Source organism: Ambystoma mexicanum, chromosome 3p (genome assembly GCF_040938575.1).
Source record: "Ambystoma mexicanum isolate Mex_15411 chromosome 3p, UKY_AmexF1_1, whole genome shotgun sequence".
In the NCBI taxonomy this organism is placed as follows: domain Eukaryota; kingdom Metazoa; phylum Chordata; class Amphibia; order Caudata; family Ambystomatidae; genus Ambystoma; species Ambystoma mexicanum.
In genome coordinates this window covers 735,493,665-735,512,202 of record NC_090925.1, presented here as the reverse complement: position 1 = coordinate 735,512,202, position 18,538 = coordinate 735,493,665, and the positions used below count along the sequence as shown (strand labels likewise).

The 18,538-nt window shown below is 46.4% G+C and overlaps 1 protein-coding gene across 2 annotated transcripts in view; it reads right to left on the bottom strand.

The window, feature by feature from the left end:
• Positions 1-5,827: 5,827 nt before the first annotated feature.
• PRR14 (proline rich 14) overlaps positions 5,828-18,538 on the bottom strand; it is a 738,062-nt gene continuing 725,351 nt past the window's right edge. Inside the window, exon 10 of one of the 2 annotated variants that reach the window (XM_069651623.1) lies at positions 5,828-7,606. In XM_069651623.1, the coding sequence (XP_069507724.1) occupies positions 7,345-7,606 (262 nt within the window). In that variant the 3' untranslated portion in view covers positions 5,828-7,344. The remainder of the gene's footprint in view (positions 7,607-18,538) is intronic. The other variant, XM_069651624.1, reaches the window with a different exon arrangement.

Below are 18,538 nucleotides of genomic sequence, written 5' to 3'. Positions count from 1 at the left end.
CATTGGAATTTGCAGCTTTAAGATTAGTGGCTCCTGTTGCCAAAATCTTTTTGCCGAACACATTACACATTATACTTCCTGCTTTTATTATCAGGAAGTACTGCGCATTTCTGGGCTTGTGTATTGTATTTTCTCCCTACTGCCGCCAAGACCATTGATTCGGGGGTCGGTTGTGATGTCAGGCATTTTGGAGACACATCTGGTGCTCTGAATTTATTTTCTAGACTACCTTTTAACGCTGGTTCTGAGAATGGCCTTTTCATTAGCAGCAGTCCTTCCTCACATACATGGTCGAAAATGGGAATGGACATCACCGATTGTCTCCACATATGCATTAAATCTAAAAGGAAACAATCCTTTTATTCCGTGGGAATCAGAGCAAATTATATGCATGCTTTTTGTACTGTAGTGTGGAAAGCGCCTATTTCATCTGGTGGAGACTGTCGAGCTTATTCCTCAGGTACTGAGTCCCGTCTCAGTTATGCGTCCTACCAGTCACCTGGTTTCGCAGAGTGGGTAGTAGTACTGCTCGTTTCCTTATTATCGCCATCATCATCACAAGCTGACTAGTGAAGTTCTCCCTCTTCATACTCGCGATATGGCGAGTGTGTTGGTCTTGAAGAGCCATGTGCTCTCACTGGGCTTCTTGACCTATTCCTCTGCTGAGGTATCCCTTGGGGGCCATTTAGCATGTCTAGTTGGCGTATCCTTGGTGTGACTGCTTCCTTTTCCTGTTTTGTCTTTAGTAAGATTTAGAGGAATCCTAGGAGGACCTGGTACTTCCTCATACACCTGCGGTGGTTCATGCACCGATGGCAATCTCTTATCTAATTGTTGAACTAGAGGCTGCAGTGTGGACAATATTTGTAGTGATAATAAAGATTTTAGGTTTATTAGTGGGTTGGCAGATTGGGATAGGTTTTTTGGAGCTGGAAGACATGGGTCTGTGTGCCCCGGCGAGTGCCTTAATACTGGCGATTTTAAGGGTGCTGCAACTGAAGGTTGTGGGTTTGAATATGGGTCTTCATCCGAGAACTGGGGTGAGTGCCCTGTTCAAATTCTGAATCTATAATGTGTTCTAATATTTACTCAGGCAATACTGGTGACAAGGATGGTTCCCTGCTCGTAGTGGGCTACCAACCTTCTTGGAGGGTTGTAGGCTTTTGAGTGGCAGTTATAACTATAGGCCTTTCTTACAGTGGCTTCTGCAGCTGCAGATTTGTTTTTTAAACATTACTTCAGTGGTTTTTTCCCACTGGATTTGTGGGTTTTATGGTGATCTGCCAGTGATTTCGTTAATTTGGCTCCTCCAGTACCCTTCTAGTTTTTTTACAGCTTTCTGCGTCGTGTCTGTTGACGAGGACGTCGTCAGAACCTTCTTTGCCTTAACAGCCGTTGACAATTACACCCCTCCCTGGTAGTCATCAATTTATATTGGAACCCAGTTATATTGGAACCCAGTTAGTTCCGACCTTACAACAGTTTTAGAAGCATTGTCAGAAGTAATGACAAGGGTAAATATAGATCATCCAAGTGAGAATATTCTTCTGGCCGGCCATGTTAATTCCCAATACATAGTTATGTCACCGCAGCGAGGAATTGGGGCTAACAAAATTGACACCCATTGGAAGAAGGCGAGTAACATTTCTTGCTGAAGGGAATCTGCAAACGGTAAATGGAGCGATGGAGGGGGACGTTCCACCATCAGCGACTTGGAGAAGGGGAGGGGCAATCCCACCCATTGACTATATTTTCCTTACCCCTGGTATTTCTGAGAGCTGCAATAACTGTCAAGTCATAGAGGGAGGCAGTAGTGATCACATCCACCTAGAGGCAACTATGTTGAGGGAAAACAGTGAGAATGGGCAGGTTTTTCAGCAACCAGTAAGTCAATAATGGGGGGTTTCGGGTGGGGGGAACAGACTGGTAAAATACAGAAGGGACAGAACATACCTGAATAGTGGTCTGCTTAGGTACAGTGATGGAGAGTGAGCAAATCTTGAGGAGTGGCTGTAGCCCAGGGAACTTTTTAGATTTCCTATGATCAGCAGACCGCCCAGGTCTGAACGGCTCGATAGTGCAACCAGTCCGTGCCCATGTGTTTGATGAGGTTACCTGGGTAAGGAAACAGGAACTACGAAGTGCGGTAAGGGACTTGGGGGCAGAACAGCTGGACATTTCTGATTATTATTTAAAAAAAAAAAAGAGTAGGTCTCCTGAAGAACTATAGGAGTTTGTCACAGGCACAGGGAGCTCTACGTCTTCAATAAGAATGAGGATCTATGCTCATTGCACAGTTAAATAAGAAGTTGTGTAATTTCTGGGGCCTATTAAATAAGAACACCCCAGCAGCCCAGTCTCCAGGGGAACACAGTCTCAGTAGCAAAAAGGTGTAACCATTTTGCACAACTCTACAAAAAGGTTCCGGAAAAATCTAGCTTTAGGATCCCGGATATACCTTGGGAAATGGACTGCTCAGAGCAGTATAACTGAACTAATCTGTAGGTCATCCTCTTCGAGGCCTGCGGGCCCCAATGGTTCGACCTATCAGGTCCTGTAGAATAACGTGGGCATGTGGTCAAGTTTGCTGGGCCACCTGCTCCGTAATGTCTTAAAAGAAAAAATAAATATTCCCGCCATCCTGGAAGACTTCAATAGTAATACCAATTTTAAAGGGGAGAGACCATATGGAACTCGTGAACTATCGTCCGATCTCCCTCCTTGAAGTGGAAAGGAAAATATTTGCGGGGTCTGTTGCTTGGAGACGTGGAACAGTGGGAAAGGCAAAATAACATTCTTTCAAGGTTCCAGCAAATCGGGATCGTTTGTGGAATAAAGTTGGCAAGGTGGGCGTTGCTGAGGCCCCTTTTGGCCATATTGTCCAGTTTACATGAGTTTATCTTCCTGAGGATAAGGTTGGACGCAGCAGGACATCTAACAGAGGCGGTAGGGGAGTGAGACAGGGATGCATGGTGGCACTACTCTTCTTCAACTTGTACTTGGCAGATCTGGGGGAAGCACTGGACTCATCCGCCGGTAAGATAGCTAAGCGGGTTGAGCACTCGCTGCTGCAATCCGAGCGTGATCTGCAGGTCGCAGGTTCGAATCCTGGCAAGGCCAACGATAAATGAGTACCAATTTCGGTTGGGTGATAGTGTGTAAATACGTGCTCTGTAAAGCGCTTTGGTTTAAAGCGCTATATAAATAACACATCATTATCAGCGTTGGCTAGCACTGATATAGGGCTGCAGTCCTTTAGGTAGTTGGCCTACGCCGATGATATCCTCCTGATCCCACCACCATCGGTCTTCAGCACCTCCTGAAATCCCTGGGCATTTATGCCTCCGTCAATGACGGATCAATAAACCCAGAGAAGTCCAAGATAATGATCTTTAGGAGGCCGGGATGTCGGATCCCTAATTTCAAGAGGACACTGGGAGATGACAAAATTCTGGTCGTGACAGAGGTAGTATATTTGGGTTTTCCTCTCTGTGCTTCCCCCTCATTTACTCAGACCCACTTGCTGTTCAGCGGAAAGGTTGCACAATGTGTAAAATCTCAGCCACATTTTGCAAGTTCTCAATACTCCACCCTCAGTAGATTCTTTATCGGTAAGGCAGCCCCTGCAATTCTTTATGGGATGGAGGTAAATCCACAGTCTTGGAAAATGAATTGGTCTGGAGTAGAGGGTCAAATATGGAAGAGGGTATTGGACCTTCCACAGAGCTTGCCAACTACGAGCTTAGGATATGAGCTAGGTCTGCAGTCTTTACGGTCATACGCAGAACAGAGACTGATCTCACAGTTTAGACTGATCTTGATTCCGAAGGCTAACTCACTATATGAAGATGTCGGCGGGAATCTGGCTCAGCGCCCCTCAGTGTTCCTCTCACAGCTAAAGTCTCAGTAAGGAGGGGGGGTTAAAAATCTCGAGATCTCCAAAGAAGGTATCCGTAATGTGTGGCCCCGGGCCTCCAGACACTCAGACATATCTGGGCAGAGTGCAAGGACACATGGGATCCGAGGATAAGATTCCTGGGCCAATTTGTGGGAAAAGAAGAGCAGCTATTGTCAGAAATGTTCTGGGAGAGGTCGACAGCTGGCCAAGAGATTTTATTAACGACCCAAGTAGTGCACCTCCTCCAAGCCACTGGCCTTCTGTAGATTATGTCTAGATAGGATGGATATGTTTTGTCTCTTAAATTATTTCTAATTTTAGCCTTCTTTGCATAGAAGTTGTGTAAATTGTATCTAAATTTTATTGCAATGTTAGTTTTAAAAAAACCTTTCTTTATTACCTTTTTTATGTGGATCGTTATGTGTGAAAAGCAGAGGTTTGGCTAGGACACAAAAAATAAAACGACTTAAAAAATGACCCCCCCCCCTATTGGAGACTGTATTGGTGTAGGGGATAGACCATGCACCGTCAACGCTGACGTTGTCTTCTGTGTTTCCATCGTCTTAGGCTGGTTTGTTGCAGATGGGCTTTTTCGAGGATAGGGTTGTCATCGAGTGGGGTCTTGGTGCCGACGCTGCAGTCCGAGGACTTGGTCATGGTGGGTTTGACCAATAATGGGGCAATAGTTACCGTTGACGACGATGCTGTCGACAAGGGTTTATTAACCATGGTCGAGGAGGTGTTTACAACCATTGACAAGGATTTTGATTTCATTGTGGATGAAGACTCAGGCCCCTTAGTACTGGCACCTCTCTGTCAAAGGTTTTGCTCTGCGTTGTCGAGGGACAGAAAGATTTTATTAATTGTTCTTCCTATTTCTTCTTGGAAAGAGATGGCTATCTTTCTTCCAACCTGGCCCTCTTAGGGGGGTGAGGTCTGTCCACCCTGTAATAAACCACATTTCCGGGGTTTCAGCGTCTCAAGGGGGGTATTTTCCCTCCTTTAATCGTATGGCCAATCTTCTCTTTCTCTCCGTAAGAGTTTTTGTGCTAAAAGTAGCTTAAAACTTAGTCTTCTTGGATGGTTAGGGTAAAGAGAGTATATGCATTCAGCATGTCTACTCCCCCCTGCCCCCATACACATTTTTAATGCCTCATGTTTGGCATGGTTTGAAAAGGGCTCTCCGTTTTTCTTCCATTCCCCTTACAACTGCCACTTATCTGTTGAAAGATTATGTTGGTTTTCTGAAAAAACGCAGGTTCCTTGAAGTATTTTCCTAAGATGTGAACTTTCTCTTAGGAGACATGGCTTAGACTACTCCTCAGCACAATGTGAGGTTAGACTCTGAAGATGGTGTCCTGGGTGGAGCTAGATACTCGACATCCCATTGGCTGTGGCAGAATACACCCAAAAGGACAATGATGGGCTACTAAAGTGAGCCTAAAAGCTAAAGTGAGCCTATAAGCAATAATACTAAGGTTACCAAGGATTCCCAGCCTGTAAGCAGGGAATATTTAAAGCATGTGAATCCATGAAAGATTAAATGCTGGAGAAGCAGTGACTAGGCTACAGGTAGAGTAGGTAGATAGATAGATACAATCGTAAAAAAGCTTTATCGAGATATATGCAGCTGTAGAAAGGCCCTTGGTGAATCATATGCTGTGCACAGAGATGCAGCTGTGACTGTCTCTTAGGTAAAGAAATTCACTGTGAAGATGTTCTATATGCAGAGACACGTTTGAATAGGACTTTTATATGCATATGCTGCTGAGGAGGCCTTGCATTTAGATCAGCAGCTGTAGAAGCAGAAGACCGAATAATACAAAGGTGTTTGATACAGCAATGGCCACACAAAACTGAGCATGTCTAGCCTTCAGCAGCCTTGGATTTTTCCTCTATAATGTACAGTAATTTCTCAATTGGATTCACTGAAAATGAAGACATTATTTAATTGAAGACACTTAGTGGCATTAGACAGAGCACAGGCCATTCATGTCCTTCAAGTATAGCAGTGTTACCAGAGGAAAAAAAACGGTAATCTCTTTGGAGGGGTGGGGATCACCATACAGTCCCTGTAAACATGTACAAAATAGTTTTCTCAGGTAAACACACACACATAGCCTCTCTCTACATCCTAAACCAATCCCACGCTTTGTCTGTGCCTCCAAAGAAAACTGGACATTCAGTCAATGCCTGCACATGTCTGTTCATTGATTGGAGTGATCAGACAGTAACTGCCCCCTCCCCTGCCCATCCTCACCCCAATTCCTGCAAATATGTTGCGTATAACACTATATTGAGTAGTGAACATCATAATGAACAGGGTGCAAATGGATCGGTGCACTTGGGCAGGACAACATTGCTGAACAGGGTTAAAACAGAGTGAAGCAATGGAATGGACAGGCGCTAAAAACTAGAAATACAGCTCTGCAATCGAGGTAGGTCAGACTGCAGGGACTGGAATGAGTAGAGTTCTGCATTCAGCAGATTGGTTTGCAAGGATTAATACTTTTGCATTACAGACACCTTTGCAGGGATGAGGGAAGGATAGACCCCTATGAGGAACAGATGCCTCAAAATACCAACTGAACAACCAGAGGGTGCTGTGCCCAGTATGCTGTTATAACCTAGTAAGAGACACCAATATGCAGCCATGTTTATGCATGGTAAAAAGGGGTCTTCCCTTGGGCTCAGTGTTCTACTTCACCTACAAGCGGAGAGGACTATTTCTTTGGGATGATCCTCGATCCAAAATCCTGTCCTATGTGCAGACATTGTGTATGTGACACCCCACAGTCCTGTTGCATGGGTGAACAGATATGTTTGGGATATTCACTGCTTCCACAGTACTGTTAGAGGGATGGCGATAGATTTGGATTGTCACTCAAATCTGTTAGAGGCAGCTAGACGGTTGTCTTTGAAGATAAGGGGAATTCACAGTTCTTCCTATAACAGGCAAATACAAAATGGAAAAAATAAATGATGGGATTTCAAATTCCCATGTGGACGGTGGTCCCCAAGGTAAGTTCCAAAACCTTGCCAATGTGAAGAGAGGAGTGCAAACAGCTGGTACCTGTGGCAAAGTAACCCCCGACCCTCTGTTGCTCAGCCACTGTCTGAACAGACCTAAATCCTTGTGAAATCTGAGGAACTGTAAAAACAGAGAGCAGAAACTCTTGAAATCTCTTCACTGCTCTCCATTCATCCATCAATACATACTGAAAACTGTCAAAACTGTTGTTTCTTTGCGCCCTTTAGTTCATCAGTACTGAAAGCCGACACTCTAAAGCTCCCCAATATTTTGTCCATCATTATGGAGTACAGGCGTTAGAGGCACTTAATTGCACTCTGTACAAAACCACATGAAATCCCCTGCAGAAGGAGTAGGCATTGATATCCACATATCTCGTGGATGACAAGCTGTGTAGAATGCATCGTTTCTCAGCTCAGCACTCCTCATCTGCTGCAAATAGTGCATCCAGCTCCGCTAGCTTGTGCTGAAGGAGCATCTCCAGGTCAGGCCCCGGAGGCTTCGCCTGCTGCCGACGGCCTCGGCCAGGGCCCAGGGTCTTCCCCTTCTGTCGTGCCTTGCGCTTCCGTGGCCCACTGCCATCATGGAATTCCATAAGGCGCTTGACTTTGCGCTGGCTGGTGAAGATCATGTTGCCATTACGCTCAAGTGGCACCTCAAAGATGGTCTCATAAGTCCTGAGGAAAAGACAAGAGGGGGGAGAACAAGTCAGTAGTGGTAAACAGAATTCTTCAAGCTAACATATTCAAGGAACCTTCACAACGTGTCAACCTTATGTTCTGGCTGGTCTAGCTTACCTGCCCTCATTGCTACCAGCCACTGCGTCCTACCAAAAGTAACCTTTGTTGTGAAATCCATAATGAAGGACAAAAGCCCCATCAGAGGTGGTAAACATTTACATTTTGTCAACACAACAACCCCCCTCCCCCCCACGCACACACATTACCTACCTTAGTCACATCTGTTTTTCTAGGTTGGACAAAACCAAAATTAAGTACTTCCTTACCAGTAACACTAGTTATGCAGCTTGAACTATCATCGGCTCGCTTTCTTTGCATACCATGTTGTGAGCAAGTCTCTTTAAAAAATGAAAAAAATACTATTAGCTTCAGCAGATGATGTATCTAATCAGACCAATTTGATGCCTACAGGAACCCGAAGTTTCACTTGATTACCTTTTGCCTATTTTTATAGTACTCCGACGTCTCTTTTGCACCAGTAATGTTTAACCCAAAGCCTCCATCAAGACTGCAACTCTATTTTTAAGTTCTGCCTTGCTAGCTCTTATTTATACTAGGGTAGGGATATACCAAGTGTCCCATTGTGGCCCTGGGTGAATCTCTCCCCAAGATAGTTGTGTTTTAGTTACCTGGGCTGCACCACTATGTATCTATTTTACTGCTTGTATCCATTTTCTCCCTGATGAGGAGCAGAATGGTTGCCTTGGGTTCTACAAGTCATGCAACTAGGCAACTGGGTTAGTTGCCATACCAGTCAGTTTCGTGAGGTAAGAAAAGCCCCCCTCCCTCCCATTTATGGCTGTGTGGCTATGCCAACTCTAACTCAGAGCTCCCAAAAGCAAACAAACAGGTTGGAAAAGATATGAGCTAGGATGAGGATCTGAGACACAACCCAGTCCTCATTCTTGTATGCGCCTGAGATGATGACCATGATAACAATAGTGGGTCTATGCCTGATTGATTGCATGCACATTCAGAAATATGGTGGCTTCCCAATGTGATTGGTTGTCCTGGACCAAGTCCGTGCCCTCTCTGTGCATCTCTGTGGCAACTACAAGCAATTAGTGGGTTGACTGCCTGAACTGCTCCTGTGCACCAGAGACAAAATCACTTTGACAAGGATACTATTGGAACATATGTTGCAGGACTCCTGCTCCACTTTCAAACGGAAGCTGTATTACTTCGTGACTAGATGGAACCATCTGTTGCGATCCCTTCACTTTATCTGGCATTGGCAGCCAGAACCTTCTCTGCAGCTGTTCTGTGCTTCCCCAAACTCCTGGCCAGCACCATCCTGTAAGACTGAAAAACGTTTTGCTACTAGAAACACTGTTTCTACTGTCATATGATATATCGTATTTATAACGCGCATATACACAAGTGTTTCAAGGCGCGACGAGGCGGGGGGGGTCAAACAAGGGGAGACATACAACGATCCTACTAGGCCAGGTGTCATTCAGATCGCGCAAGGGAGGAGGGGAAAGGGAGAAGTGCAAGGGGAAAGGGAGAAGGGAAAGTGCAGTAAAGGGTAATAGCATACAGGAAAGTAACAAGGGCCAGCTAGTGGCAGTGCGAGTTAGTGCAGATAAGTGCTGGGAAGGAGGGGCTGTAAGGATATAGACACAGTCCCGTAGCGCAGGGGGTGCCAGGGAGGCAGCGCAGGGGAGTGTGGCTGGGCCAAGGACCGAGAAGGTGAGTGGCCCAGTTGCTGATTCGTTGCAGTTTAGTAACTTTAGCAGGGGAGAGGGGGAGAGAAAGCGGAGGCGAAGAAGAAGGTTTTGAGGTGCTTCCGGAACCGGAGATGGTTCTCCTCAAGTTTCAGGGGGGCAGGAAGGCTGTTCCAGAGGGAGGCCCCTGCAGCGGAGAGAGATCTGTCACCAACTCGTTGTTTGGAAAAGCGGCTGACCATGAGGGAGATGGAGGCGGATGAGCGAAGAGCTCGAGAAGGAAGGTATTTAGGAAGAGGGAGTTGAAGGTATTTTCGCCCCAAGGCCCCGGAAGGCCTTGTGGACAATGCAGAGGGTTTTGAACTTGATCCTCGCAGCCACTGGGTGCCAGTGTAGTGATTTCAGTCCTGGAGAGATACGGTCCATGGGCTTGAGGCCAAGGACAAGTCTCGCAGTTCTGTTCTGGATAAGTTGCAAAGGGCGGAGAGTAGAGGCAGGAAGATTTAGATAGAGGCTGTTACAGTAGTCCAGCTTCGAGAGAACCAGGGCTCTAGAGACAGTGAGCTTCTGGGAGAAGGAGAGGAAGGGAAGGATACCTCTGAGGAGGTGTAGCTGGTAGTGTGACTTCTTAGAGACGTCAGATATGTGAGGAGAGAAGGAGAGTGTGGAGTCGAAGATGACCCCGAGGTTTTTTGCCTTGCAGGTAGGAGCAGGAAGAGGGCCAAGAGAGGCCGGCCAGAGAGCTACAGGGAAGCAGGGAGTGGGTGTGCCCATGAGTAGGATCTCAGTCTTACTGGCATTAAGGCAGAGGTCATTGGCAGCACACCAGTACTGGATAGCAGAAAGACAGAGATGAGGGAAGGAGAAGAGGAGGCAGAGGATAGCCTGAAAATGAGCTGGGTATCATCCGCATAGCACTGAAAGTAGGGGCAGAGAGCGGTGATGCGGTGGGCGAGAAGTGCCAGATACTGGTTGAAAAGCCAGGGGGAGAGGTTAGAACCCTCGGGGACACCACAGGTAGAGAAAAAGATGTCAGAAAGGAAAGACCCCAGTTGGACCTGGGAGGGTCGATTAGAGAGGAAAGAGGTCAGCCACGCCGGAGCCTGACCAGTGATTCTCAGGTTATCACGGAGACGGTTGAGCAGGATGGTATGGTTGACAGTATCAAAGGCAGAAGAGAGATCAAGCAAAATGAGAACACAAGGAATGTTAGAATCAAGGTTCGAGAGCAGATCCTCACGGATGTTCAGGAGAGCAGTTTCCGTGCTTCTGGCGGCTCTGAAGCCAGATTGATGGTCATGAAGACTGCCAACAGATTCAGCATGGAGATTAAGCTGGGAGGTGGTCAGTTTCTCCAGGAGCTTGCCCAGGAAGGGAGTGATAGAGATAGGGCGGTAGTGGGCTGGGCAGGAGGGGTCGGAAGAGGGTTTCTTAAGAAAGGGGTGCACAAGGGAGTGCTTGAGAGGGGATGGGAAGACTCCAGAGGCGAAAGAGTGATTGCAGAAGTCGGCGAGGGCAGGGGCCAAGGAGTCGGTGAGGGCAGGGGCCAAGGAGTCAATGTGGTCCTTGATGGTTTTGGAGGAACAGGGGTGTACCTGTTTTGACGAGACTTTTATAGATCGGACTTGTCTCGAAACCTCGTCAGCAGAAAAAAGGGGAAAGGCAGAGAAGGGGTGGCTTCAGAAGGGCCAGAGAGAGAGCAGGGAATAGAGGGGGGAGGGGGGGAGGTGATAGGAGGAAAGTGAGGACAGGACGTCCTGAGTTTTAGAGATGAAATGAGAGGTCAGGGCAGTGCAGAGGGCCTGGGAGGGGACAGGAGAGGTAGAGACTGCGGCAGGGTTGGCCGGTTCCTTGCAGATTTTAAAGAGTTCGGCTGAATTGTTAGATGCCGCAGAGATGCGGGCTTGGATGAGGGCTCTCTTCTTGGAGAGAACGGAGAGCCGGTATTGCCTTTGGAGCAGGCGACAGGCCAGTTTGTCAGAGGATGCACATGAAGCACGCCATTTCCTCTCTGCCACCCTGCACTTGCGTTTAAGGGTGACGAGATCCGAGTCATACCAGGAGTTACATTTGGCTTTGGGCTTCAGGCGGATTCTCATGACAGGGGCAAGGATATCAAGAGTATCAGATATAGCAGAGTGGAGAGGGCTGTGTCAGGGTGGGAGTCAGCCGAAGGGAGAGGAGGGGGAGAGAAGGTGGCAGCAAAAGCCTCAACTGACACGCGCTTCATGGGTCGGATGACCAAGAAGGTAGGTGGCAGTGATGGGGATGGCTTTGCCTGTGGGGTAGGGAGGGTGAGGTGGGAGGATAGGAGAAAGTGGTCACTCCAGGAGAGAGGAGTGGAGAGATGGACAGAGAGGGGAAGGTCAGAGGAGATCAGAGCATCAAGAGTGTGCCCTGCAGAATGGGTCAGCCCAGAGGAGAGGACAGAGATTGAGAGTGTCGCAGAGGTCACAGAAGAGTCCAGAGGGGGGACAGGAGGCATCTAGGTGGATGTTGAAGTCTCCAAGAAGGAGGAGTTGAGTGGTTGAGGATAGGAGTGAGGAGGAGAGGTCTGCCCACTCCTCACTTCATCGCAAGGTGCATCAGGCAGAACTCTGTCCTTCTGTGATTAAGTCATCACTGCTCTGTGGGAGTACAGGAACACAGTATTTATTGAGCTTGGACATAGCTTTGAGAAGCAACGGGGCGCTTTACAGAGGTATACGCTAATACAGAGAGATAATGGAGCACTTTACAGAGGTGTACAACATTACAGATGCATAATGGAGCACTTTTCAGTGGTAACAGAACAGATATACAGCAGGGTGGGGAAAGATACAGAGGGGCACAGAGGATGGGTACAGGTGTACTGGGTGGCGGGGCGGCATCTAGTGAGACAGGTGGCGCGAGGGCCGACGTGATGGCCTAGGTATTGAGGAGGAGAGACTCCTTGAAGAGGTGGGTCTTGAGTGATTTTCTGAAATGTAGGAGCGTGGGGGCAAGTCTGATGCCGTCAGGGAGGAGGTTCCATAGTCTTGGGGCTTAGGCAGAGAAGGAGTGTTTCCAGGTCCTTTCTGTTTTGCAGCAGCGGATTTCAAGTCTGTATGTCTCCTGGCTTCTGGTGGTGCAATGTCTGCCAGAGATGTTGAGTTTCTCTGCGAGGTAGCAGGGTGACACCCCTATAGAGGATGCAGCAAGACTTGAAGGTGATTTGTGCTTGCAGTGGGAGCCAGTTAAAGTCAATGAGATTTTGGGTGATGTGGTCATATCTGCGTAGATCCTTGATGAGGCATGCAGGCGTGTGTAGAACACTTCTCAGGGGAAAAAGGGTGGATGATGGGAGGCCTTCGAGGAGTGCATTGCCCCTCATCCAGGTGGGACAGAACCAGTGCTTGAACAGTGGATCTAAAGCTGTCCAGAGAGAGGAAGGGCTTGACGTTTCACAGGAGGGACAGCTGATGGCAAGCTGTCTGAGTTTTCTTCGCTATGTGTGTCTTGAAGGAGAGGTTGGTTGATGTGGAACCCAAGGGACTTGGCGCAGGAGGTGAGGTCTGGTGAGAAGCTCTCAAAGTTCATAGTTGATAGACAGGTCTGTATGGCTAGGTGTTCAGTGTTGTTGGTGAGGAGTACGAACTTGGTCTTGGACGGGCTGAGCTTCAAGTATGCACTGGACATCCAAGACTGGATCAGCGAGAGTCAGGTTTTGGCTAAAAGTAGTGGCTAAAGCACATATTCCGCTACACTCTACTATTAAACCAGCTGTGATCCCAATCATAAAAGGTTTAACTGGCACTCTTCTCATCCCCCCAGCCCCCCACCAATAGATATACCTCCTTCACCTCTTTTGGTAAAGTGGGCAGGCTATACTCTTTAGAAGGGACGCGAGTTAGCACAGCACCACTGAAAACCGCAATAGTACTGTGGTGCCAAAATAAAAGAAATGTCCAACCAAGGTTCTATAAAAATACAAAAATTGATTTAAACATACACATAACTAATAAAACACTAATAACCACCCTTGTAAAAGAAAACGCAGGGAATGCAGACTTTGGACTAAAGGGCCACAATGGTTTGAAGATCGTCTGAGACATGCAAACATTTCAGCAGCAATGTAGTTCACCAAGATTGTTTTTGAAAATGTAAGGAGTGCATCTTTAATGTCACCTGGGCACTTTAAGGCAGGCTAGGGGAACAGGGCCACTACAAATGCCTGTACTACTAGTTCTGGGGGCTCAACAGTGTTGGGTCAGGTTTCTAGTTTGCCTGTTCCCTTGTTTCTCCGCTTCCCGCACCGGGTGGTTAGCCTATGATTGCAAAGTGTTGGGTTGCTTAGCGAAGCTAGGTCTGCGCTCAATCAATAACCTAATAAGGGCTTCCGAGGCAGCTAAGGCTCGTGGAACTAATCAGCTTTTGACAGACAGGCAATGTCAGAGTCTGTCTAGCTCACAATCAGTTTGAGGCAAGAACCAGGGTGGTTACATCTCCATTGCTGGAAGGAGCTGTCCAGCGCCTCCTGAGGCACGATAGCCTGTGTTCTGCACTTTAACATCCCGGGAAAGTGACCAGAGAGCACCTGCAGGAATTACTACTTCCAGTGAGCAGGATCCTAGCTTCAATGTTCAGGCAACAGGTAAGGCCTTGGTCCGCAGAGCAGCTTCACCTCCATGGGATGCTTAGATGTCTCTGGTCTTCACGTCTCTGACAGGGGACTTTGGACTACTGAAGAAGAATTCACCTAGAAGTTGGTTGGAGTACAGCCTGCTCCAAAGATGAATCCTGTATGGGGAGGGCCTCCACCCCTACCCCATTCGATATAGGGACAATTGTACACTAGGAGATCCAGCCTGTTGTCAACAGTCCAATCCAGGTTGCCAACAAATGACCTTTGCCTGCTGATCTACCCAGAGGGGCTTGTCTGCAGGAAGTCAGCATATGGACCAGACACTTGGGAGCCCTCGCAAATTGAAAACAGTGAAACCGATCTATGGTCTTAACCTCTTCTCTGGGCTACCCTAACTCCACCCCCTTCCTCTCTTTGCCTTCATCAAAAGGTCTTCAGAAATCAGCATGCTGGTGTGACGCATATATTGTACTGTCAGGGCTGTCTTTGAAGCTCCAGTTCCCGACTAACTGCGAAGGGGGAGACTTCCTGCTCTCTAGACAAGGTGCCAACCCTAAGGAGGATCACAACGAGAGCTCTGGCTACATTCAAATGGTTGTCATGGGTGAAACTAGGCACAGAAACAATCCACCAAGTCCTGACAGGAATATTTTCCTGTCCACTGGACTGATAATAAAATGAAATCAACTGCGTGTGGCTGTATCATTGCATATTCCCAGCATTCCTCATGTAAAAAACCTAGACATGGCTCATGTCTTTCCATCATGAACTGCTTCGAGATAGCTGGGTTCATACAATTATGTAATTTTAAACTGCTCATTTACTTTCCTAGCTATTCTCGTTTTTATTTCACAAATAGACAATGTTGAAATTTAAATAACTTGAGTTATATGCATGCCAGCTAGAACGACTTTTGAGCAAATCTTCCCAAGGTATTTATGAATGACTCGCCTCGGCACCCAAATTGTAGACTTCTAACACTTCTGGAGCAGATTTGGCAACAAAAATCGTGTTGGCACTTTTAAAATGTGTAACCCCATTGCAGTTACACATTCTGCTGGCATTCCAATTACTCATGGTAAGCAGCATGTATACAGGGGGTGTGTTATGTCAAGGCGTTGATAAGTTTAATAATGCCCCAAAAGCACACAGGCCCATCTAAGTACAAACTCATCAACATCATTCTGTGTAAAACAGCACTTTCTGACAGTGACACTGTTTAGCATATCTAATTTGCATGGTAGAATCCGTTTACTGGAACTCCTACAATTAACCTTAAATACGTTAGTTTCCCCAAGCAGATGCAACCAGTCACAGCTTTCTTTAATGGAACATCTACTTGTTGTGCAACTATGAATGCAGACTATAGCATCAATTGGCTCGAAACAAGGGCGTCTGAAAACGCTTGACTGCCCATCAACTTCAGGGTCATCTATTGGAAGTCAACCAAGCTCATCTGAACCAATGGTACCATTCCACTGTTAGGTGCTTTGCCTGCACACCCCACAACCCAGAACTATCACTGCGACGAGTGCAGTCTATGCCATTGGCAAAACCCATGCTCCCTCTTCTCTTGGGACTTCGACAAGGCACTGAACAGACTTCTTCACATCTTAGTGGTCCTCGACTGCAAATCAATGGTTGGCCTTAGTCGTCTTTGCATGGGGACTCTGCCTGCAGGCCTGTCTCCAGGGCACTGGACTGGAACTTTCTTTGCTTAACAAACTGGTCACAAAAAAGTGACAAAATTTAGACCTGTGGCCCACCTCTGCAATCTTTATTTCTAGACTTCTACAGTAACGGATCTTCAACTAAATCTCCTTCTGCCTTCCTGCGCACGTAGTCCTTTAGGTTCTTAGAGGCCGGGGAGTAAAGGCGTTGCACGCCGAGCAGCCATGGTCTTCTCTCAGGCAGAGCGCTTGCAGGTCTGACGTGGCAAAGGGTCCCCTGCAGGAAGGGCACCGACTTAAGCCTGCATGGGCCGACATGTGCCGGGGAAGCACAAGATACTGGAGGCTGTGAGACGGCAACACAAAATGTGTTAGTAATTTGGGACCAATGTCCCCGGGGTATCTAGAAAAAAAGGCAGCAGAATTAGGAGGAAAAAAGGGCCTCAACCAGAGCTCTGGTGAAGTAGGTTGCTCCAGTCAGCACAGAAAAGAGGAGAGAGGTGTGGCGCCAAAGGCGGAGTCAAGGGAGCACATGCTCCAGGGGCCGTACCCCAGCACGCATAATATTAAAAGGGGTATAGACATTGTGGTGGAAATGGTTCAGTTTCCGTCCCTAGCGAGGGACGCCCGTGCAGTATGGAGAAAAGGGGACGGGACGTAGGAGTATTATCAATTGCTTGTTTCACTGGTGTTTTGGTACACCCTCACTGTTTTTATTGCTCCGTTTCTAAAAGAATAGGACAACTTTTAATACAGATTATTTTCTGTACAACATTTGATGCAAAGTATATTTCCAGTGAACGAAAACAGCGGGCACTTCGACTAGTACCTTCTCCGCTTGTATATTGTAATATTTATTAAGTATACACAATTCCAAGCCTGCAGCAGGTGACAGAAATAAATTGAGTGCCAGAATCCTACTGGAATCAGACAAAAATGTGGTTAGAGAGACACTGTTGAACTGCGCTGACTGGCTACACATTTTTCTAGTCTACAGAAATACTGCCGGTCCATATGCCATTGTACAGTATTCTTGAAACACCCGACATGTTTTGACCCACGGTCTTTCGCCAGGCTTTACGTATTTAAACAAAAAAAAAACTAGAGAACAATCATCATACCATTGTACATTAATAATGGAATGAACAGTACATGCAAAACATAACCCAGTAAGAATCAGTCTACATTGTATTATCCAACATTGCTAGTTTGAAAAGCAAAAAATACCATACAAATATGAATAATACATTGAATACAACCAATCATATTACCAATAATTGCCATTGTGTATACCATCACAGGGCAATGCATTAGAGGATCATCAAGGAGAGCAAAATCATCTACACAAGCAAAATTATTTTGAATGAAAAAAGACAAAAACAAAGGTGGAGTGGGAAAAAATAGGAAAACATCAATATATTTGCCATAGCATGAAAGCACAAGGCACCATCACAAAGCTGTGACATCAACCACGCCCAGAGCCAAACCAACTGCCCTCGTGAGCATGCTTTAGCCGAATATGAGTCCTCTTAGTCCGTTCACACACCAATAGCTCAATCATCATCAGTGTCCATTAGAAGTCAAAGTTCAACACATTCCAGTTAGAAACGCAATCCCGACTCATATCTGTGTCCATACTAATCACACAGTATGTGCTGCTCTCGTCTGTAACCATGACAAGTATATAACAAAAGGGGAGAGCGGCAGGGGGGAACCCCCATATGGTGTAATGGCACCCTAAGTGCAATCTCTACCTACCAATTCTATTATTGTGAAGTCCAAAGTATGGCTTCAATTACCACTTTGCATACAGCCGCCTAATGTTGAAGAACACATTAATTACAAGTCATTGTGTACGTGTGATCCAAGCCAGTGTTTTCAAATAGTGCAAACCATATTCAGTCTATCGATCGTTTCATAACTTGAGCACTCTTGTATCAAGTACAACTTGGTGTGCTATCTCCAAGTTATTCGATCACAATAAGTGTAAGGTCTGTGAACGTGAAAAAGATAGATAAAATGCAAAAGTTAGCCGCCCATGAAAGAAACCATAAAACACCACCACTTTGGTGCACACGAATGGGCTTAATGACATTTCAATCTTTATGTCATTTAAACCCGACAGTGCGGTAAGGGCAGGCTGAGCTCTGAAACAGAAAAATGAACGTCGATTACACAGAACCATTGTGATGGTGACACTATAAAACTGCACTAATGCATGTTGCTTACCCAGTGATGTTTCCTACATTGGACTGCTCGGCTTTCGGCATTCCAGAATTACTCTGCACTTCTGACTGTTCCCAGCGCCTGCTTGATGTCCTGAACACCGGCAACAGCCAGAAGCGTCAGATTGATCCGCTCAAGTCTGCCATTTTGGAATAGCGTATATTTCACTGATACATATGTGTTTGCCGAATAACAAACCCACCCTGTGAGTTACTATTATAACCACAATGAACTCTGCCGCAAACACATGTATAACTTGCTACAGTTAATACATTTCATTCATGCGAGTAGCCCTGAAAGATACTACCTGCAATGAATGGGTGGCGCTGATACGCGATTAGTAATAGAAAGCATATCCAATTGCAGCAGGAGCACGGACATATTTAATTGGCACAAAACCCTATTGAACATTGGCCCCTTCCCACCCCATGGAAAACGGCTCAAGCGCCATGATGCCTCTACCTTCTAATTGTTACACGTAACAGTGAGTGGACAGGATTCATGATATGCAATAACTCGAGGATCCCCAACTTTTTGTGCACAATGAGCAAAATGTGCATATCAAGTGAAATGGTGAGCAACATCAATGTATCGACTGAAAATGTTGGCGCTCAGTTGGTAGACAAATGATTGCAACACAAAACCGTACTGTTTTAAACAGATGACTTCTAATAGAAAAGTTTAATTTGCAGTACTTAATAGA